Raw genomic sequence first — 24,661 nt, 5'->3', positions numbered from 1 at the left:
TCATCAGCCACCTTTTTGGATTGTAACACTCTTCTCTTGTATTTGGTCTTAATAAGAGACATTGGAACATACCAAACCTTTCAATAGGTATCTTTCAGTCATTGGGAAATCAAAAATTTGGAAATGTCTTTCCTGGAAAGCTACCCAGAGTAACTATCTGATTGGTTTCTCCTTTCCCGTGTAGTATCTTTTATCACTGACAAGGGAAGGCAAGCCACCCACCTTTCTCGTTGATGCTGTGAATGATGGTTTTCCCTTCATTATCTGTAGTTAGTAGGAATGTAATAAGGCATTCATTTTCTCCTTGCAGAGAACAGGAAACAGAGCTATCCTCTGAGAAATCTGTAGATAAAGAAGTCATTCATTAGGTTAAATGAGTTTCCAAAAGGTTTTTTTTTTTTGAAGCAAAGTAGTATTGAGTTTTATTATGCAAATAGAAATTTCCAACATTGCAGAATAGAAATAGAAAAGACATAGGATTTTCCTCCACCCACTGAGGGTTTAATTTCTACTCCTGTTCCAGAAGAACAGTTCCAGGTGTGGTCAATCAGGACTGACCATCAAATGCACCTATCAGTCTGATAGGTGCACAATTTCAATGGATTGAAGTGCTTCAAGGCAGGTACTGTAATGGGAATAGAATGGCTCAGATTATGGCAGTGAGGAAGCCATATGGTTTCTTTGGCTCAGAGTATCTGGGAAGAAGCCTAGATTACATTTCAGAAAGAGACTACACAGTTCAAACATAGTGGTATTTCTAAAGGGGCCTTTTCCACAATGTCCTAGTCAGATTGCTGGCCATGTATGCTCACAACAGTAAATATAAATCAATACGAGTTAACAGAGGCTGAAGTGTTCTATAGCATAGGGACCAGCAGGATAAAGATAAATCCCAGAATAAAAGGAGACTAGGATGCCCTGGTGACACTAGTGGTAAAGAACTTGCCTGCCAGTGCAGGAGACTTAAGAAATGTGGGTTTGATCCCTGAGTTGGGAACATCCCCTGGAGAAGGAAATGACAACCTACTCCAGTATTCTTGCCTGGAGAATCCCGTGACAGAGGAGACTGGCTAGCTACAGTCCATTCGGTTGCAAAGAATTGGACATGACTGAAACAAATTAGTGCAAATACACACAGAGGACGCCCATTGGCCTACCACTCATACAGCCCTTTCCTCAATTAAAAAAAAATTTCAATTTTCCTCAAATCTTTTCCAAATAAATTTGAGGTTATTCAAGAACCAGAGAATGAATGTCATGACAGAAATTGATGATACAGTAAAATGGTCAATAATGTTAATACTATGTATCAGACATTTTAGTGGTCTGATACCTATGCCAAAATTATGTAAGGTTTTTCTAATTAAAAAAAAAATTTACTTAAAGTTCTCCTCTAAGTTAGAGACTTTTTAATGATACTGTTACACTTTTTTGTGTGTGTAAACCTGTAAATAGAATGACTGTTTGCTCTTATCTTAAAATTTTAAGACATATGATCCAAGTGAAAGTCGTTCAGTTGTGTCTGACTCTTTGCGACCCCACAGACTATACAGTTCATGGAATTCTCAGGGACAGAGTACTGGAGTGGGTAGCCTTTCTCTTCTCCAGGGGGTCTTCCCAACCCAGGTCTCCCACATTGCAGAGGGATTCTTTACCAAGTGAGCCACAAGGGAAGCCCAAGAATACTGTAGTAGGTAGTCTATCCCTTCTCCAGTGGATCTTCCCCATCCAGGGATTGAACTAGGGGTCTCCTGCATTGCAGGTGATTTCTTTACCAGCTGAGCTATCAGGGGAGTCCATACGATCCAAAGCAAGTGTCTTATGATACAATTGGTCAGAATATAAAACTGGGATTGTCTCTGATAATCTTGGACATAGTCTTTTTAGATCTGTAATTTTTCTCATTAGTTTCAACATAAAATTTTTTTCAATTAAACAGAATCTAGCTATGTTCCTCTGACTCTAATGAAGAAAAATTAAGCAATAATCTATTTTTGATTTCACAATGCCATAGCCATAGAAAGATAGCAAATTTTTTTTTTGCCTTTAATTTATAAAATTAAACACCCCATGCCGAAGTCATAAGAAGCACGCCTGTATTATCCACAATAACTGAGACTAGTAAAACATTTGAAAGTGAAAGTCGCTCATTAGTGTCCAACTCTTTGCAACCCCGAGGACTATACAGTTCATGGAATTCTCCAGGCCAGAATATTAGAGTGGGTAGCCTTTCCCTTTCCCAGGGGAATCTTCCCAACCCAGGGGTCAAACCCAGGTCTCCCACATTGCAGGTGGATTCTTTACCAGCTGAGTCACAAGGGAAGCCCAAGAATACTGGAGTGGGTAGCCTATCCCTTTTCCAGTGGATCTTCCCCACCCAGAAATCAAACTGGGATCTCTTGCATTGCAGGCAGATTCTTTACCAACTGAGTTATCAGGGAAGCCTTTAGCATTATTAATAAGATTTCAGAGGATGAATTTAAGTGAACAAACTGTTTCTGAATCCATTTGTTGGTGTTGTTTAATCACCAAGTTGTGTCTGTTTTGCAACCCCATGGACTGTAACCCTCTAGGCTCCTCTGTCCATGGGATTTTCCAGGCAAGAATACTGGAGTGGGTGGCTATTTCCTTCTCTAGGGGATCTTCCCCACCTAGAGATCCAACCTGCATATCCTACATTGGCAGGTAGATTCTTTACCACTAAGCCACCTGGAAAGCCTCTTCAAATCTTTTACAAGCATCTTATTTACATAGGAATATTAGGAAATCTAATTACAAACTATTCTCATCTGGTCATTCCCAACTGTTTACCATCATCTGCCTGGGAGGCTTCCCAGGCAGCATTAGTGGTAAAGAACCCGCCTGCCAAGGCAGGAGACATAGGAGATACAGGTTCAGTCCCTGGACCCAGAAGATCCTTTGGAGGAGGGCATGGCAACCCACTCTAGTATTTTTGCCTGGAGAATCAGATACAACTCAAGCGACTTAACACGCCCACACGGAAATCACCTAGGAGTTTTGAAATGATGGATTCCAGGGACTCACCCTGGCTACTCTGATTTGAGAAGTCTATGGACAGGAGCTTGCATATTCGTGAATTGTTAAAAGTATCTTTAAAGAGGTGATTCTGATGAAGAGGTTTGGGCACCTCCAGGCAGCACTTGATTAGTGAAATTTGTGCTATTTCATGTGTTTGACAGCAACAACACTACATATATAATTCATACTTTGGTCATTTCCAGGTGACCTCCACCACACATTCTCCTACCAAACCATTCCAGTTAGCTAGGACTCATGGAATCTTATGGCATATGCTTTTACTTGTTGGAGAGTTTTTTCCTTCCCTTCCTGCTTTGCCATGACAGTGCACACCCGCCCTGCTCTTCTAAAACTTACTTAATGGAACACTTCATTCTCAGGTAGAAAATATGTGGACAGCTTATAATACTGCTTTCAGTAATATTAATCCTGCTTTTTTATTTCCTCTTAAATAGCTACACCAAAGCACAGGGAGGCTTAATTTACTTGGCCGGGATTTTTTAAGTTTTAATGGAACTGCTAACATGACCTTTGAGTCATGACTCCCTTCTTGCTTTAATTACTTCACCACTCCTTTTCATGACTGTTATGACTCTAGATTTTGCCTGTTTTGTAGTGTTTGGGTATTAAAATGGCATTATTGAATGTGTAGTGAAAAGGTCCAGCTTGGGCTGGAGATTTGCATAATTAGCTGCTAAGCTTTTCTTTTGTTATTCATTAGAAATGGACCTTTCTGTTTTACCCACTTGTATGAGTGCTAGCAGCACTGTTTTAGAATAATAGAATGAAAATAAGATCTCAGGCAGTCCATGAAATCGTACATAGAAAAGGAAGAAATGTGAGAATGGAGGTTAAGAGGCCGGGGTCTGGGAAGGTCTAGGAAGGATGTGGAAAATATAAACTGTCTGCACCATTGACTCAAGATAACCATGTATTTGAGACCTTCCCTTTGGAGCAGAGACAGTACTTCTCAGAGAAAACAGTTTCCCAGGAAAGAAAAAAATAGCGTTCTGGGGTCAAATAAGTTTGGGAATCACTCCTTACTCTAATTTTTCCTTTTGCCTCACCTGAAGATTCACAATGCACATTTAATTTAATGTACATGACAGCTCTCAGTCTTGCAAAGCAAACAAAAAGCTTAACTTCCCATTTGCAAAATTCATATGACCATTGGTGCTTTTGTCCGTGTGACATTTTCAGAACTAGGGTTCCATGGAACATACTTTGAGTAACAATGCTCTGAGTACACGAATGTTGGGGTAAATTCAAGACTTTTATTTCAGTAAAAAGGAATATAAAAGTTAAGCCACATGGCCTTAGAAATGCTCACACAAGTCATCATAGCACATTTGAGGAATAATTTATTTAGATTATGAAGTTTATGCTTACTTTACTCTTCATGTCCTTGTGAGGGGAAGGATGAGCTGATAAAAGATCCCATGGAAGAGCAAATATGCAGTGATAATTTTAAGATGATACGATCAATAACATGACTGAGTGAGTAATTTGGAACAGGACTTATTAAAAAGGCCCATTAGAAGATACATACACTTGCGGCACTCATGGTAAAAGAATCTGCCTGCCAGTACAGGAGACACAAGAGGCATAGTTTTGATCCCTGGGTCAGGAAGATCCTTTGGAGTAGAAAATGGCAACCCACTCCTGTCCTCTTGCTTGGAAAATCTCATGGACAGAGGAACCTGGCAGGCTACAGTCCATGGGGCCGCAGAGTTGGATAGGACTTAGCGACTTAATAACAACAAGAAGAACAACAACCCATTAGAAGAGTGACTTTTAGATTCTCAGGCTGACAAAGATATTTTTTCTTTCAAATTCATCACAATTACTGCTTTAAATGGTATTAGTAAACCAATCACTTTGATTTCTGAATTAGAAATAGTTGTAGTCCCCTATTTTGAAGATAATTTGGTCAATTACACCATAAGAATAATGAAACAATTTGTAGGCTACTTGAGAATATAATCTTTCTTTCAAATCCAAGCACTTATGATCATCTATACTCAGAAAGGCATTTCCATGGTGGTTCAGATGGTAAAGAATCTGCCCATGATGCGGGAGACCCAGGTTTGATCTCTGGGTCAGGAAGATTCCCTGGAGAAGGAAATGGCAACCCACTCCAGTATTCTTGCCTGGAAAATCCCATGGACAGAGGAGTTTGGCAGGCTACCATCCATGGGGTCTCAAAGAGTCAGACATGGTTGAGCAACTAACACTAACTAACTAACTATACTCAGAAAACTGTATATGTACATTCCCTATTTGTGATTTACATGTTTCCAAGGTTGATTTCTTTTTCCCCTCAGCACATTAGATGTCCCATGCTGTTAGTTACTTTGGTTCCAGTCATTTGCAGGGCATTTTCTGCAACTTTTAGTCATTTCTTTGAAACATATGGTAGATATACCAACTGTTTGCTGTGAAATGAAGCCAGAGGATATGCTGAGATTGTGGACTTGTTACTAATGTGGACAGGCCACAAATGCCATCTTACCCTGTGCTCAGTGTGTATTAGTGTAAGGTATTAGTGTATTAGTGTAAGGTACATACCATCTTGTCCAATTTATGGCTATTTGGCCTATTTATCTTAAGGCACCAGAAACGCACAGGCAAGGGGTTTCATGAGCACTAAACCCACCCCTCCATATAGGGTCATTTAACTGTGCATAGTCAGAAACCTCAATTTTAAAACAATGTTGGTAATTTTCAAAACAATAGAAATATCACTAACTTATATCACTTTGGAAATGGATTGATTTCTGTATTCTAGTTTCATTATTCAAGACACATATGCTAGATTGTCATAAATTATCATCTTGGTTATTTCACTCCACCCAAAATACATCGGAGTTGCATCTCTAAGGTGTGCAGAGCAAGGTTCCTACCCGAGCAGCGGTTTCTACCTCATGGCGGGTTTGTGATGATGGAAAAACAAATCCCCCCAGACAGTCCCTTTAGGAGGGGCAGTCATCAGTTTTGTGGTTTTTTTTTTTTTTAAATTAGTTTTATTTTAAAGATCACAAATTAATTTTTAAATGCCTTCCCAGCTAAAATACCACCTATTTACATATCTGAGATAACCTTTTGCCATTAGAAGGAATCTGATTTTAAGTAAGTCACTTCAAAAATGGCAGACAGAAGCAAGAGCAGAGTTCGCTTAGCAGTTAAAGGTAACAAGGCTTCCCAGGTGGCACAGTGGTAAAGAATCTGCCTGCCAATGCAGGAGACACAAGAGACGCAGGTTCAGCTCCTGGGTTGGGAAGTTTTCCTGGAGGAGGAAATGGCAACCCACTCCAGTATTCTCGCCTAGGAAATCCCGTGGCAAGAGGAGCCTGACGGACTGCAGTCCACGGGGTCACAAAGCGTGGGACATAACTGAGGTACTGAGCAAGCACCTCCTAAAGGGAACAGGCCTTTGCTGGGGTTTGGGACTGAGGGCACAGAGGGTTAATGATGACCATGTGAGGGGGCAGGATGGGAGGGCGGTCTACGACACGGGGGGTATATGTTTACACAGGGCTGACTCACTTCATTATACAGCAGAAACTAACACAATATTGTAGAGCAACTGTACTTCAATTAAAAAAAAAAAAAGATGACGATGTAATATCCATGTCTGGGAAGTTGGGAGTAAAAACATGGAGGGAAGGGGAGAAAAAGTGGCCACTAACCAGAAACTGCCCGATGCCTGAGGGCTGCTATCAGAAAACCCATACTACACCTCACTTCTTCCTATCGTGAAACAAGGCAGGCAGACGACAGAGGATGATTTCAAGTTAGGGGGCTAATATTTAGCTCTTTCTTCAATTTTCCTCTTTTCTAATTAAAAACAAAAATTACAGCATTCTGGAACTCTCTCCAGCTGCATGTGTTAAGCAGAGATGAATCTGCCAACAGAGCTGAAGCCAAACAGAAAAGCTGGGACTTTAAATTGCTTGTATCCCAAACCATCAAGTCTTTAGCCTTCTGGAATGCATTTACTCTTAAAAATGAATGCGAGTGAACTAACCCCCCCCCCCCCCCCCCCGTACAAATGAGGCTGAGCTACTGAAAAGCCTTCCACAGAGTTTCTGCCTCTCTAAAACTGTGCAAAGGAAAGGAAAGCAATTTAAGACAAGTAGAACCTTCTTCTTCATTGATGGTCGCACCAGCTAGTTTGCATTTGTCAACACATTCTTCTTGGGCCTGGCCATCTGCAGACAGGTAGCATTCAATGCAGCTCCTGTGAACATTATTCAATAGAGTTAATCAGTTTTGTGGTGGTGTAAAAATGGATATGCAATTGGGATTTTGCTTTCATGCTGTTACTGTAATTCCAGCTATAGAAATGTCTCAGAGAGGACGTTGTGTTTTGTTACTTTCAGAAAGATGGTTGGGTGATATCCAAGAGGAAACTGCTTTAGTCTGAATTCCACTCAGTAATCGTTGCTCCCTAAGGCAGCCTTGATAAGAACTACTATCCTCATTATCTTTAATGATTGCTTCTGATTGGTCAGATTAAAAAAAAAAAAATTTCCCCAACCAAAAAAATCCCAATTATTTTGGTATTTAATTTAGCTATATTTTCATTATACATTTTCCTGGGAAGGGTTTATGCTGCTAAAATAAGATTAGAGACTAAAGTGTGAATTTCTTAACAGAAATAGTCTATATTTTAACAAGAATTCCAAAAATTCTCATATGTCATGAATGACTATTTCAAAGATTCACTTTTCTGTAACTCTTTTGAATGAGTTCAAACCTTGATAAGAGTATTTTCAAAAGCTGAGGATTACAGCCTGGATCCTCATTAATGCAGATTTTTAAGTAAAGGATTGCTACTTATTTAAAAGTGTATTTCCAAGAACATAACCCAGGAATTAAGCCACTCTAGTGATGGCTATACAGCAAAAGTAAAACTTAGATTCTGAATTAATCTTGTGCTGAAAATCACTTTACAAACAGATAGTGTTTGGGGTAATCCAAAGCTGCAAAACTTTTCTTACTGTGGGCACGCATCATACCGCCTCTCTCTTAACTCTGGCCCAGGAAAGGTACGCTCTTCTAAGCGCTGGAAACACTCCGCATTCCCACTCATGCCTTATCACATCTCAGCTGAAACCGCACTTCCTTAGGCAAGCTTTCCCTAGCCCTTATCAGTTCCCTTGCAGTGGAAGAATCTGAATTCCTCTGCTGGAAGGGTTTAGGAGCAGCACGCTGTGGAGTGGGGATAGGAATCTTATCTGGAAGTTGCCTTTGCACCGCAAGCACACTGCACTCATCGAGGTTATGTATTTACTTGGGGTGGTTTTGTAGGGGGCTGCTGAAGACTGTGAAAGCCTTAAAACCTCTATCTCTTTGTGTACCCTATTGACGGCTGCCCAAGTTAGCCTAGTAGCTTTATCTCCTGCCAGAGAATTCTATTGTTCCCTCTTTATCCCCTATTATAACTGTCAGCCCAGATATCATTATAATTACTTTTTAAATGTTCTGTCTTTGCCAGTAGATGCTTAGCACCTGTGACAGCAGGAACTATAGCTGTTTCACTATCACTGTATGTCTAAGACTTAACATGATTCTGGCCTGTAAGTAGGTATTTAACACCTATTTGATAAATAAGTACATGAAAGAATAAATGGAAGAATCAATTCACCTCAAAACTAACAAATAACAAATGGATCACTCTACTCAATTCCTCAACTTCAAACTACTTTGACCATTAATTTCATACCTTATAAACCAGATCTAAGACTGAAACATGTCTGATGAAACAAACAAACAAACTTCTGGTTACCAAAGGGGAAAGGGGAGAGGGAGAGGATAAATGAGGAAGTTGGAATTAACATGCACCTAGTACTATATATAAAATAAACAAGAATTTACTGTATAGCACATGGAACTATATTCAATATCTTATAATAACCTACAATGGAAAAGAATCTAAAGCTGAACACCTAAAACTAACACAATATTGTAAATCAATCATAGTTAAATAAAATTTTTTTCAAAAGAGATTAAATCAGGTTTACAGAGAAGATAAAATAGAAAAATAATGGAATTTAATATTAAATTGTATTCAAGTAAGCCTAACGTTGGGCTTCCCAGGTGGTGCGCTAGTGGTAAAGAACCCACCTGTTAAAGCAGGTTAGACATAAGAGACACAGGTTCGATCCCTGGTTTGGGAAGATCCCCTAGATCCTCTAGTGGGCAAGGCAACCCACTCCAGTATTCTTGCCTGAAAAATTCCATGGACAGAGGAGTCTGACAGGCTGAAATCCTTAGGGCCTCACAAAGTCGGACACGATTGAAGCAACTTAGCACACACATACACAAGCCTAACTTTGTGCCCATGCTTCTCTTGGCATCTGTTCAGGCACAGTGACAGAGAAATTTTGACACTTGAATGGTGTGTAAACACTGAGTGAAAATTGGTAATATTGATTTTCTTACTTTGTTCACATTGGATATGCACATGTCCCCATTGTGGGTACCAAGTTTTTTTTAAAGAAAATATGAACTGCTGAAGCATGTTTGCTGTATAATACATTAAACCTGCAATGTCATAACACAGCCAGTTTGGAGATTTGCTTTTCTTGACCTCAATTTTTCATTAAGAAGTTAGCTGCCAAGCTAAGAAGAATTTTTTTTTTTTTTACTGGAAAAAAAAATATGATTGCTTTTTGTTGTTGCTCTTTGATGATAAAAAGAAAGTGTAATTTGCTCTGTAGAATGGCAACCAACGAAAGTTGCCAAAGAGCATGAATGGTAAGAAAGAGGGGAGGAATTGAGAGCCAAGATCATCTTTCTGCTTCTTTGCCTTTTTGAGTCTGTAGACAGGAATGAATCAGTAAGGTCAGGCTATAAACTGGACAAGAAACTCCTCTGTTTCCCTGTAAAAAGTACTAAAAGTGAGTGTCAGTCTCCCCCCAGGGCACTCCTGATGTGTGGCTGGTATTGTAAGGGAGAGGCCATCTGATGTTATCAGTGTGGGACCTCAGCTTAGCTTCCTTGAGAGGCTCTCATAGAAATGTGACTTTGTGGACCTGGAAAATCAGCATTGGGAGGTAATGGAGAGGCTGATGTTCCAGGCTGTTGATCACAAGGGCCCTTCGGGTTTGTGTGTTTTGATGGATGCTTGGAGCCCAAAGCCAGCAAGAACAGTCTGAGGTCTGAGTTTATAAAATGTCGTTACAACTTTGATCATCATGAAACCTAGGGACAAAGAGAGATTTTTGTAGATGGTAGATACGTTACCGTTTAGAGTTGCAGAGATCGCCGCAGGTGGGACAGCGTTCACAGGTGGGCCCCGAGGCCCCAGGATTCGTGCAGATGCACTTGCCGCACACACAGTCCCCTCGGCCGCTACAGAGGATCCCGTCCTCGGAGACACAGGGGTCCGTGCTGGTGGTGCAGTTACAGTACTCGCCTGTCCAGCCGCTCCTGCACACGCACTCACCGCAGTCGCAGTCGCCATTATCTGCAAAACAAAATTCCGGGTTTCTTAGGGCTAAAACCACTTCCGGATTTTGTGGACCATCTTTTTTCTTTGCCTTTAAACACCATCAAAAAGACTGAAGAAAAAAAGAGGGGGAAAAGTGAGTGCTGTGCAGGGGTGGGAAGGAGTGTAGATAGGAGTGGAGTTTGCTAACGGTGTGTATTTATTGACTCCGTCTCTTAACTGAAGATCAACTAGGTTGCCTGATGTTATATCCAATAGAATGTATGTGCTGGTTTCCTAGGTGGCACAGTGGTAAAGAATCGCCTGCCAATGCAGGAGACTCAAGAGATGACGATTCAATCCCTCAGTTGAGAAGATCCCCTGGAGAAGAAAACTGCAACCCACTCTAGTATTCTTCCTTTGGAATCCCATGGACAGAGGAGCCTGGTGGGCTATAGTCCATTGGGTCACAAAGAGTCCAACACAACTGAACACATATGCATGAAATGAGATAATCTAGAAGCCTATAGTTAGCTACTTGGTGTGTGTGTGTACGATTATGTGTATGTATATATCCAGTTGGCCCTTGATCAACCCATGGCTTGGGGCACCGCCCCCTACTCTTGGGTCTCCCCTCAGTCCAAAGGCTGAGAATAACTTTTAACTCCCCCCAAACTTAACTGCTAACAGCTTCTTGTTGACTGGAAACCTTACTGATAACATAAACAGTTGATCAACACATATTTTGTATGTTACATATATTATATGGGGCTTCCCTGGTAGCTCAGCTGGTAGAGAATCCGCATGCAATACAGGAGACTCCGGTTTGATTCTTGAGTCAGGAAGATACCCTGGAGAAGGGATAGGCTACCCACTCCAGTATTCTTGGGCTTCCCTAGTAGCTCAGATGGTAAAGAATCTTCATGCTATGCGGGAAACCTGGGTTCTATCTCTGGATTGGGAAGATCCCCTGGAGGAGGGCATGGCAAACCACTCCAGTATTTTTGCCTGGAAAATCCCCATGGACAGAGGAGCCTGGCAGGCTACAGTCCATGGGGTCGCAAAGAGTTAGACATGACTGAGTGACTAACTGTATCTATCGATACTGTAAGTTTACTAGATGAATCATCTGGCAGTACCTACATCAAAATCATCTTATAATACTGTAGATATTAGGCAAATTACTAACACTAGATATCAAAAATGAAATGATAATGTGAAAAAGAAATTCATGTTTATTTACAGATATAGCTATTTATGTATTGATAATGAAGAAACAATGTTATGATTACTTTATGGCAGCCTAGTGTAATTAGTATCATTGCTTCAGAGTAGCCTAGCCTATACACCAATGAAGGAATTGTTAAAATGTTTATGGCTATAGTATTATGTACATATTCATATTGCAAACATGATTCCCTTTTCTTAAAAACCACTTACCTTTAATACTAGGCTGATATGCAGTTTCTCCAATTATGAGAGAGGTATACTAGACAATAATATAATGCTTTGAAAGCAAAGTTATCAAACAGTAAGAAAACTAACACATTATTAATTTTACATTAAATATCACTCACTTTATGCCTATGTAAGAATAGAGCAATATCTATATATACTTTATGCATTCATAACATACATAAATTTTCTTTTTTGGTATCTCTGTCTGGCTACATAGTTCATCTGTTAATATTTTCAAATCATTGCAAATCTCCAAAAATATTTCCAATATATTTATTGAAAAAATCTGCATATAAGTGGACCCATGCACGTCAAACCTGTGTTGTTCAAGGATCAACTGTGTACATGTGTTTATATATTATTTTTCTCCCAGCAATATAGATAAGAAGCTATGGGTCCTGAGAAGCGTCTGTGGGCTGCGATAGGAAAGGGGATGAAATTTAAGGCATGAGATGCCCAGGGAAGAGGGTGAGGGAGAGAGAGGATGGAATTCTTCAGATGACCAGACTGGGCTGCTAGCTGGATGGGGCATCTTTTTACTGCCCTCGAATGGAAGTAACACATGTGGTGCCTTATCCCCAATGCCTGGCATAGAAAGTTTTTAATTTTTAAGTGAATAGATTGTTTTGAGGGAGAGGAGGAAGAACAGCATAGGACAGGGAAGACAATGAGTTCATTTTTGGTTCTGTGGAGTTTGAAAGACACATGGCTGGTTGGATACGAATATACAGCCCTGCAGTTTGGGTTTTGTAATCCACCAGGGATAAATGGTGGTTGAAACTGATGGGGATGAGATTATCTGGAGCAAGCAGATAGAGTGAGTAAGTCCCTGGAGAGTTAACATTTATAATGTAACCAGAGATCCTCACAGAAGAGCCAGAGAGGTAAGAAGTTCTCCTGAAGAGCTGGCCAGAGGAGTGTATGAACTACTACAAAATGGTAAATAAAGTGTTTCAGACAATGGGTCTGTGTGTTCTTGTATAGTAGTTTTTGGTTGCCTACCATGCCCAAAATCCTAAATTGGCATTTGATGATTCAAACAAACAACACTTACTTGCAAATTTTGTAACATACTTTTCTTCAGAAAAAGAAGTGTGCACCAGATATTGCCTCTCAAGTTTTGCTCCTTGGCAACATTCCAAAGACACATGGGCATGGAGGTGGTGCCTGAGTACATAGTGTGTGAGTGCACAGACATAGCCGCGGATAGCTCAGGTTTGCATCCTGCTCTGGTACTTCTGGGCTGGGCAAAGTTGGGGAAATTACTCAACCCCTCTATGCCTCAGTTTCCTCACTGGTAAGGAGGGATTATTAAGAGCACTACTTCATAGGACTGTTATGAAGATTACCTGAGATAATACATAATAGTGTTTAGAACAGTGCCTGGCCCATAAATAAGCAGTGTGTGCCATGCTGTGCTGTGCCAGGTCACTTCAGTTGTGTCTGACTCTTTGTGACCCACTGGACTACAGCCTGGCAGGCTCCTCTGTTCATGGGATTCTCCAGGCAAGAATAATGGAGTGGGTTGCCATACTCTCCTTCAGGGGATCTTCCCAACCCAGGGATCAAATCCACATCTCTTACATTTGCTGCACTGGCAGTTTGGTTCTTTACCACTAGTGCCACCTGGGAAACACAAGCAGTGTATAAATGTAAGTTATTGTCATGATTCCTAAATACTATCCAGTAGGAAGAATTTGATAGCAAAATTATCCAGCAGTATTAAAACTCCTGTAATTATACTGAAAACCAAGCAGATGTGAAAGAAATCCCAAGTGAGACAGGTTTCCATTTTTTGGAGATGCTACCATATTCATTGCAGAAAGAAGGATTCTGAGTTTTCTCTTGTAAACTTTGGTCCAGTAGGTGGTTAGTTTTCTATCTACATGACCTGGCCTTAAGAGACGTGTAGTAAGTAATCCCAGCACAAATGATAGACCACAAAGATTTTGAAGCTAGATTCTGACTGCTCCTGGGGTGTGTGTGTGTGTGTGTGTGTGTGTGTGTGTGTACACACATATGTAGGGAGAGAGACAAAATATGACCTACACTTTTCTAATGAAAGATGAGTTGAAATTTATCTGGATCCATGACATTGATACTGTATTTAAAAATCTATTTAATTCATAATCGAACTAATTAAAGCTAGAGAATAGTTAGGTGATTTAGGCCAAAACCATTCATTTACTTTTTATACAGAAACTGTCATCTAAACTTCAATGGCTTTTTGTTTATTCTTTATCAAAGGGAGAAACTTACTTTCATGATAGGGAGAGATTTCTATATTAAAGTTTATTCTGAAAAATGCATGTAGTATGTAAATATTGGCAAATGAAATAAGCATTTTGAAAGGCTTTGAGAATGTCCAAGTATATCGCTCCATATAAAAATTACTTGGCAGAAATTTTAGAAAACCTTTCTAAGAGCTCCTTGCAGAATTTAGAAACTCCTTTCTTTGGGACTTCAGAAGCATTAACTGGGTCACAAAAATTGTTAATTGATATCCTCAAACAACTACTTATCTAAGGTACCTGTTCATACAACAGTTGCTTTATAATGACTTCATGTAGAAACAACATAATAATCAAAGATCAAGGAAAAATTATTAGGCTCTTTTGATAGGGATAGATCTTTCTGGAATGCCACTGACTGATAACTAAGAAGACAATGGTAAGAAGTTTTTTCTATAATGCTGTTTGCTGGAGTTTCCAGTTTCTTAGAATCAAAATTTAAAAGACTAATGGAATTTGGGCAAGGGAAAAAAAATCAGTGGAGCCCTGTATCTTATAGATAGATGGAAGAAGCTGCATGAAAAGAACATCATGATAATAGCTCTTTGGAAAAGCGACACATTGCAGAGTCTATTTGTTGTAAAATAAGTAGATTTACTTGAGGAGTGGGGGCTTCCCAGCTGACTCTAGTGGTAAAGAACCCAGCTGCTAATGCAGAAGACAAAGAGATGTAGATTCAACCCCTGGATTGGGAAGATCCCCTAGAGGAGGAAATGGCAACTCACTCCAGCATTCTTATCTGGAGAATCCCATGGACAGAGGAGTCTGCTGGGCTACAGTCCATGGGATTGCAAAGAGTCAGACAAGACTGAAGCAACTTAGCATGCACACACGCACATGAGAAGTGAGGCTGTAATATAGTCAGGCTGCTGCTGGAAACAACTGCATCAAGAGCATGTGTGTCCACAGGCCACAATCAGTTTTACCCCCACACTAAGCACAATGCCAGGCACATAGTACGTATTCCATTACTCTTCGAATTTAAAGCTGAGAATAGTTAGGTGATTTAGGCCAAAGCCATTCATTTACTTTTGTACTTTTTTGCACTTGATTGTGCTTCTAAAAGAGAAAGTTACAGAGTGACATCTTTTGAGATGTTACTAAATACAAAATTGCTTTTGAGAAACAGTCATGGTGAGGATGGGGAGTAGATGAATACTCCAATAGATGAAGGAAAAGGGCATTGGTAAAGTTTTCTGAGTCCAATTGCAGAAATAATTGTATTTTCTATATAGAATTTCTTTAGTGATCACTGTATCTGATACAAAAAGAGGCAGTATTGTCAGACTGTTTGAACTACAAATGGACAGATCAAATTGACTCTTTGAATATATATCTGTCTGCACGCATGACATAAAATAAAATGAAAGACCATCAAACAATGGGACGAACTGTGTTGTTGAACACAACCCAGGATTTCTACAGCCTTACATCTCTTTGACTTCAGGTTTAAAGTGTGAAATATAGGTGGGGTCAGTATTGCTGTTATACTGTATTTTATTACATTTCGGATTTTTTTTAAAGGCAATTTCAAATGTCTTGAGCACATATTTTATTAAAGATTGCTATTAGAACTGCAATCTAAGGTTCTGCTGAATAGATTCTTTCTGAGACGTGGTGATGGTCTCTGGCTTCAGGCTGTGTTCTGTCTGCATCTTGTGAAAAAGGACTGATGTGGGTTTGGAAACACACCCATTAGATAAGGGAAAACACCTTTAAATGAAAGGGGCGAGAAATGTGTCTCAGTCTGAACAGACCCTAAACTTTTCACTCTCCAAGGGGAAGGAACGAAAGCAGCCTCAGAGAAATCTGTTGCAGTAGCAGAAGCCAAGAAATGAAACGGAGGCGCACTTCTAAGGGTATCAAATGGTTTTCAAAGAGCTTCGGATTCTCTGAGGCTTCTTTTCTTGGGCCTTTTCTTCTGAAAATCAGTCTCTTTTATATGTTCCTGACACTGTGGTTGGAAAACATAACTTGCTTGGTTTTCTCTGAAGGTAAGGGCTTTCTGTTTTGAAAAGCTATCTGCTCACACACTGTGGAAAAAAAAAAAAAGATGTGAGAGCTTAAATTCAGCAGTCAGTTACTCTTTCAATTGTAACACAAATCTGTATCATTTAAAAGTATATGAACACATTTGTAATTCTTGTCTGACTAGACTGTACTTAAATATATATGTGTATCTCTCAGAATGATTTTATCATAGTCATGTAATAGGTAACATATTCTTATACTACAGTGATTTTACATCTAGAAGGGATATTAGAAAGTAAATTTTTCTGCTATTTATAGTTTTTCTCAATCTCAAAAAATCCAAGCAATTTTGCATTTTTACCCTTTCCATAGCCTTCTTCACATATGTCCTTATTCATCTTATTATGCATGCCTGCATGCCAAGTTGCTTCAGTCGTGTCCGATTCTTTGCTACCCTATGGACTGTATCCCACCAGGCTTCTCTGTTCATGGGATTTTCCAGGCAAGAATATTGGAGTGGGTTGCCATACCTTCCTCCAGGGGCTGTCCCAGCCCAGGGATTTGACCTGTGTCTCTTATGTCTCCTGCATTGGCAGGCAGGCTCTTACCACTAGCACCACCTGGGAAGTCCTATTGAGCTTACCGTTGAGTCCCAGTGTCTAACTTAGTATATCACATAACGTGTGTGTGGTGTGAACAAAGTTCCCGAAAGACCATTTAGTATTTTTGTGTCCTTTGCCGTGTGTCCCATAAGCAGCTTAGCTTCTTATCTTCCCAAAGTAATAGGCATTTAAGAGTTGGTTCACATACAAGGAGCCTGATCTAGAATAGTCTGGAAGATAATGGAATTTGATTACATGCAGTTTTGTGGCATCTGAGTAATAACCAAAAAGGAGCCATCTTTTATCCCCAGGGAAATAATAATAGAGATGTAAGTTCAGTTGGCAGAGATCTTACCCCTAGGGAATGTCAGAGCCAGAAAAAATATAAGTGAAGATCGGTTACCTTAGTCTAAAGGTGAACACGTTCAGTTGATCAGCAAACATTTATTGAGCACCTATTATGTCCAGGCGGCTGTGGCAGGGGTCAAGGATGCAACGCTCCTCCTTGACCCCTGCACAGCCTCCCAGGAAGGTGGATTTGGACATAGCCTACCTCCGCAGAGCAGCCCCTTGTGTCTCACGCAGGAGAAGTTGTCACACTGGCAGTAAGGCCCGTAAATGTTTCCATAGGAGGACAGGTGGCAGACACACTGCCCGCAGTAGCAGTCGCCTCTCCCGCTGCACGAGGGGAGCTCTGGGGCCTCTTTGCAGGACTCGGTGCTCAGCGTGTCCTCCCCGCACTCGCAGTGGTGACCCATGTGGCCAGGGTTGCAGGCACACACCCCACACTGGAAGGAGCCGTTGCCGTTGTTGCACTTGGGGCTGTTCACCTCCACTTCTTTCTGGCAGTCACAGCTGCATTCCGGGCTGACGAGTATTTCCAGAGCATCCCCCAGCCCCACGGGCTTGAGGATAATGTGCCTGCTCCTTCTCTCACAGTTTGGTAAACTCACAGTCACGTTGAATGAAACCTGGAAAAGAAAATACAAGCCATCAAAATGTGCTGGAGTATACAGAGCTCATGGGGACCAGCTTTCCCAAAAGCATTTATTAGGAAATCTTTGAAAATCGCTTTTGAAATTCTTGAAAGGAAAAGTCCAGCTTTCGTGCACTAAGATAGCTTCTGACAGATCACCTGAATGACTTTCAGATGTTCTATTGGTCTGTACTTACAATGTCTCCCACCTTCATGTGAGAGCATTTCTTTTGGTGTGGAAAGGGGATCCCGGTGTTACAGATGGCTGTGAATGACAGGTTGAGTCCTTCTGTGTCTCCTAACACTTCCAGCTCCACCTCAGACCGCAGTTCCTTTAGATAAGACATTAAGAGTTGAACAAGATCACAACCAAAAAATAGAGCCAGAAGAGAAGAATCTGTGGTCATGTTCGTTAAACAACAAATGAATAAAATTAAATTTGGTCTAAAAGAAATTCACCAGATGACCAATCAAGCAAGAAAGCAAGTAATACACACACACACACACACAGCATATTTTATCAAATTTAAGATGGCATCCATTACAAGATTAACCATTATTTTATGACAATTAAACTGTGACAAAATACTTGGAGATTGTTCAGCACTATATATGAATTAAACCTGTCAGTTCATCATTGATTTAAAAATTATTTTATTCATCTTGAGGATTTGGCAAATCTCTCTAGCCCTGAATTGCAAGGACTGGATTACAGTTCAGTCTTATGAATTATAGTCCAAGCATGTCATATAAAAGGCAAATCTTTTGTTTCTATCTCAGTAGCAAAATATAACAATTGCTTTCTTTACTGGTCTTCTAAGTATCATCATTTTTTAGGTCCCATAAAGCAGCTGGTTATTACTCTGAAAGGAATACAGATCATTCCTCCAACAATGAATACTTGCTTTGCTGATATCAGTATTTGCTTCCCCGTTACTCTGTTCTGGTACATTTCCGCATATATAATAACTTTTCAATATCAAATCATAGTGAAAACTTGGAAGATATTTTAAAATTGTGATTGTCCTCAACACTTATAGTACCAACAGTGCACATAATGAATGAATTGAACTGACGACAACACATTCAATTACTGCCAAGTTATACATATGCAGGCAATGAAATCTACATTGTGACTTTCACTCTACTGAAAGCACTGGTAAGATGTGACTAATCAAAATGTATCCTAATGTTAGAGATGCTAAAATGTGAAAGAAAATGTGCCTTGAGATCAATACTGGAATTTATAGAGTCCCTTTTGTACTTTTAGTATAGAGCCAAGTCTGGGGGAATGAGTATAAGATAGGATTTCTGCCATCAAGATGATCATCTTGCTGAAAAAAATAAGATGCAGTCAAGTGAAGCAGTTAGCATACAGTGTCAGTCAGTGTACCATTAAATTAGAAAAAAAAATGTGTAAGACATAAGGGTCTGGGAGAATTCAGAAAAGAGGGTAGTCAGTGAAGGCTGAAGTATTAGAAGACCAGATCTTAATGGCTCTGTTGGATTTAGATTGCTGGAGGGGATGACAGTGGTATTTCAGGTGAGGGGACCAGAAAAGAGAAAAGTCTGTGCCAGGAGTGGTTCAGAATGGAGACAAGAGGGGCTCAGCCCAAGCCTGCACCCCAACTGTCTGGGAAGATATCCAACCACAGAAAGCCCTGTAGTTTAGAGAGATGAGTTAAGACCTGTGGGAAGCATTTCCTGAAGCTTTTAAACAGCGGCCTGATTTACTGAAAATATCACTGCAGGGAGGCTGTCTGGAAGGTGTGTGCAGGACAGGCTAGAGGAGAGGATAGGAAAACTTGAGTCAAAGAAGCTGGCATGTGATTGCATTCACCCCTGCCTGAGGTGTGATGAGGAATGAGATGGTTGATTACAAACGTAAAGAAAGGAGGGCACTAGATATGGGATGTGTGGGTTATTTCAGGAGGGACATAAAAGCAACATTTTCCAGGAGAAAGACTGTCAAGAAAAGGGGAAAGGAAAGCTATTAGTTTGGGGGAAAGCTAGTGTTGTTATTATTCAGAGCTTCTTTATTCCTCTTTCTTTTGTAAAAGAGAAGTCTGTATTTGGGGGATAAAACTAAATTATTTTTTAAAAACAGAATGAAAACAAATTGTAAAATACTACGAATTAAGTCATACCTCCTCTAAAAGGATCTGACTTCCTAGGCACATTCCATTGATAGAATTTTAAAAGCATATTCGGATTCAAACTTTCCTGAAGTATAATTTGTCAACTGTATGTTAAGAGGACCCCACCTTCCTTATAATTCTAAGTTGCTTACTGTAAATTCTGAGTCACTCCTCTTCCCTGTTTTGTTATTTGTTCCACATGATCACTCCTCCCACCGACAGACACAGGCTGACTTTTTAGAATGTAGTCTTTGTCAGAGGTTAAAGTGTCATTTCTCAGTCCTAAAGATTATTCACATCATGTCTTAAGATTTCAAATTCTGCCAATTTAGCATTAAAATGAACCCTGCAAATCTGTTTTATCTTAGCTAGTTACATTTCCAGTTTATTCACTCAGAAAATATTTATTGAGTGGCCACTATGTACTGGACCCTGTTCTATAAAACCTCTAAAATAGTTGATCTCTTGACTGAGTTTATACTCCAGTGTGGGAGGACAGAAAGCAAACCACACAATACATAAGAAAATTATGTAGCGCCAGAAGGTGATAAATGCTACAGGAAAAAGCTAAGGTGGGATAATGACGATTAAGAGAGTGTGGGCAGGGGGTATAGGCTGTGATCTTTTAAAAGTGGTCAGGGTGGGATTTGTTAAGAAGGTGATGTTTCAAGAAAGTGAGAGAAAATTAGCCATGCATGTTTATGTGAAAAAATGTGTTTCAGGAAGAGGGTGCAGCCAATGTGAAGACCCAAAGATAGGCTGATGTCTGGAAGCAGAACAGCAAGGAGGGCAGAGTTACTGTAGTGGGGCAGAGAGTTAGAGTTAACAGAAGGTGAGTTCAGAGGTAATGGGGTGGAGGGGACCCTGGTAGGGTACTCATGGAATGTTACTCTACATAAATGAGAAAACAATTAGGGTTACCTAGAGAAGGGTGATGGTAATCCGCCTGCCAGTGCAGGAGATGTAAGAGAGGCGAGTTTGATCCCTGAGTCAGGAAGATCCCCTGGAGAAGGGCATGGCAACCCACTCCAGTATTCTTGCCTGGAGAATCCCATGGACAGAGGAACCTGGTGGGCTATGGTCCATGGGGTCACAAAGTGTCAGACAAAACTGAAGCGGTTTGGCACGCATGTAGGCATGCACATAGAAAAGTGATAGGAGTTAATATTTTTAATGAAAATTCTAGCCGTTTTGTTGAAAGCAGGATGCAGGAAAACAGAAGTAGAAACAGGAAATAGCATTTAGGAAATTTTGCAATAATTCAAGTGAATGAGGAGGATGGCTCCAACTAAGACAACAGTGATTGGATCAAATTCTAAATGAATCTGAGCATAGAGTCCACAAGATTTCCTGATGGATTAAGTGTAAAGTGTAAGAGAAACAGAACAGTCAGGATCACTTCAAGCATTTTGTTTCTAGCAATGTGAAGAATGGAATTACCATTGGTTGAGGAGGAAAAACTATTGGTGAAGTGTGTTTGGGAAAGTCCAGCTTATTCTGCTGAATAACCTGGACTAACATATCAACTGACTCCTAGATATCTCCATTTGGATGTTTAATAGAAACATATATCCTGGTTGCCAGGCAGCATAGAGGGCCTGCTTGAGGTCCATGATCCTGAATTTAAAGTGAGACCAGGTAGCATGATTGTATGTTTTTCCCACTTTCATTCAGCCGTGCAGAGTGGCTGGATTTGACCAGGACTACAGCTGGCCAAAAACCTCAAAGAAGCAACAAGGTTCAGGGAAGTTGAGAGTGTATCTAAGGAGTGGCCAGAATGATTGAATTTAAACTGGAGAACCAGGTAGAGAAGACATCAGAGGGATGAGGAACTGTACAGAGAAGATATGGTCAATTAATTAGAGATCCTAGTGGGGCTGGAAACAATATTAGGGGAATTAGCAAGAAGAAGGTGAAAAGATTAGAAATGATGAGTGGACAATTGATTGCACACAATCGATACTATGGAGGTGTTTATTGGCAAGGATAAGGCTTAACATATGACAAGAGAGTGAAGATATGAAGAAGTAATTAAGTGGGAAGGGAACAACATCATTTCAGAATCAGAGTTCAAGAAACTGAGAGCCCAGGATATGGGAAGGACCATGTATATATGGGCTGAAGTCATCAAAAAATCAGATAGGAGTAGCACTGGAGATAGAGGCACAGTGAACTAAATGAGAAATGAGGGATATAACCTGAAAGTCTGTAGATTACAGCAGTTAGGGGTAGTGAGTATCATAATCTAACCAAAAGGAAGGAAATCTCAGCATTGATATAATATACCCTATTGGAGATTTCAACAGGAATATTTTAATATGATTTTGCCAAAGCAAGGACATAAATGTATGTCTGTATGTTTCATCTTTTCATTCACTCATTTATTGAGCATCTACTATGAGCTAGACAAAACAAAACAAGTCATTTCTTTTTCTTTTTTTTTTAACAAGTCGTTTCTCTTCCAGGACTTCAATGCCAACCGAGGAGCTTACCCTTGGGAGCATTAATATTTCAACAGTTTTATTATGTGATTAGAGAAGGAAAGAGAGTAATAAATGATGGCCAGATGACTACACATCTGGTATTTAAGGTTTTTTTTTTTTTTTTAATGTCAGTGTAAAATACTGAGCTGAGGTTTGTAGTCACTAATTATAAACACAGATTGTTTGCCTCTGCCCCACTACAAGTCAGAAGTCTTCTATGTTTTTTCTCAGTGTAGTCTCTTTGCTTCTCTCTCTTTTTCTAGGTTGGGAAGAAATCCAGTCCATGGGTCCCCACGTTTTAAAGTCCTTTTCAGTTCAGTTCGGTTCAGTAGCTCAGTCATGTCCTTTTTGGATACATTTAAAAATTACACAATAGAAAAACAAGTTGAACTAGTGCCAAGATTTGCTGCATACTTCATAGTGACTTATCGAGTTTCAACCATAACTCCAGATCAAGATTGTTTGATTTAAGAATAATAGACACTTCATAATTTTGAGACAGTAAAATATAGACACAAGATTCACTTCAAATGTTTGATGTCTTAATTTCAACTACTCTGTAAATTATGTGAGTGACTGGGAACATAAAGTGAGACATAAACTCTGACAAAGCAAGCAGAGGCCTGGACAGGGCTGGTCAGATGGGATGGGAAATATTTTTGACAATTCACTGTTTTATAATTTGCTTACCTCCTGTGAAGATGCTAGTAGCCAGCATTTTTGAGAGTCTTGAATTAAAGAAAATTGAGCATGTTCTAACACAGTGAAGGTTTGCCACGTGATTTTATTTGATTCTACACATTAAAACTTTACTGCTTGAGAGGGAGGAAGGTTTTTATAGTATTTTGTTGACAAGCTTTCCTGTCTGGAAGAATTTCAAGCATGAACTAACATGGTGATTAATTTTTGATGTGAGCTAAGAAAAGTGAAGTTTCTGAGGATATGAATTAAAAACACCCTCATCTCTTAGCTTTAATGAACCATCTGTGTTTTATTCTTTGAGAAAATGTCTTTGAGAAAAAAAATACGTTGCATTTCCCTGTTAGAGTTTCAAAATTGGTGGGGTGATGTAAAAAAAAAACTGGGGTGGGGAGTTTCTTAAAATATGTCACTCTTCCTCCACTTAAAGTTCCCCTAAGACATTTGTGAAAGGAATCTAGACACACCTATTTTAAAAAAACCTTCCAGATGATTCTGAAATGTCAGGGAACACTGGTTCTGTATATGCTAAGTATTGTTATACAGTGCATATGTATCACTTATTTGTAATTTTAAAACATCAAAAATTAGCATTTTATTCATTTGTTATTATACAACTGACATTTGGAGCAAATATTAGAGCTTTACTGCTTTATAAAATGTTATTTTTTTCATTCCTGTCCTAATGTAGGACTTAATCTTTGTGTGTGTATGTGTGCTTGCTTCTTTGTAAGGAAAAGCAAAAGAGGGGCTGACAGTGATATTTAGGAACCAAAATAAAAAGAGTTGGCAACAGGCCACCCACTGTTGATTGGGTTATGAAATGGAGACAAAGAGAGAAAACATAGCAACCCTGTAGGTATGTATCTTATTTTAAGGGAAGAATTCTGTCCTCAGGCACTAATTTACAAAGACAAGGCAAAAAAAGAAAAAAAGTTAAAACTATATTTATATGATATAACACTAATAGAAAATTTCCCTGATTCCTCAAAGCAGAGAATCTCCAAAGTGGTGTTCCTGATGTGCTTTGCTGTGTTTTCCCTTGAGTTATGATGTAGTCTCATTAAGCCTGTGGAGTTAGTTCTCATGGCTGTTATTCATTGGCAATCTAAACAGTTTTTTTTTTTTTTAATTTTTTAGGCAGAGAAGAGGAAAGCTTAATTGTATGACTCATGAAGCCTTTTCAGTAGAATTAAAATTCTGCAGGTGACAATGCCGCTATTGGTTATTACTATAAAAACAACCTTAACTTTATGATCAGGTTTATGAGTTTTCTACCTTCTGCCCCAACTTCTGGGAAAAATATCTGCAAATAAAGTGAGCAAAATTTACATTTTGGCTGCATTAACGCAGAGAGATTTTCTTTGGATAAGCACTATCTCTACCAACAAAGGAGAGTGCATTTAACCACCTAAAACATATCTTAGTTTTTAAACATCAAATAAATGCAGAAAGACCCCAACAGTAAAATGTCATACTTCATAAGCTGAGATGATCAGCTGGAGAATGTTTCCAGAGTCCTTCTGAAGTACCCCTACTGTAGCTCCAGGAATGAGTTTTGCATAATTC

General features: G+C 39.6%; 1 protein-coding gene across 2 annotated transcripts in view; it reads right to left on the bottom strand.

Moving 5' to 3' along the window:
- ITGB6 (integrin subunit beta 6) overlaps nt 1-24,661 on the bottom strand; it is a 136,206-nt gene that overhangs the window by 12,399 nt on the left and 99,146 nt on the right. For both annotated transcript variants that reach the window (XM_020903729.2, XM_020903731.2), the window contains exons 11-16: nt 24,571-24,660; nt 17,970-18,104; nt 17,350-17,767; nt 10,291-10,513; nt 7,182-7,279; nt 223-342 (exon numbers count right to left, since the gene is read on the bottom strand). In XM_020903729.2, coding sequence (XP_020759388.2) covers nt 223-342; nt 7,182-7,279; nt 10,291-10,513; nt 17,350-17,767; nt 17,970-18,104; nt 24,571-24,660 — 1,084 coding nt within the window. The remainder of the gene's footprint in view (nt 1-222; nt 343-7,181; nt 7,280-10,290; nt 10,514-17,349; nt 17,768-17,969; nt 18,105-24,570; nt 24,661) is intronic.

This window comes from Odocoileus virginianus, chromosome 13 (assembly GCF_023699985.2).
Source record: "Odocoileus virginianus isolate 20LAN1187 ecotype Illinois chromosome 13, Ovbor_1.2, whole genome shotgun sequence".
Taxonomy (NCBI): domain Eukaryota; kingdom Metazoa; phylum Chordata; class Mammalia; order Artiodactyla; family Cervidae; genus Odocoileus; species Odocoileus virginianus.
This window is presented reverse-complemented; position numbering and strand designations above follow the sequence as displayed.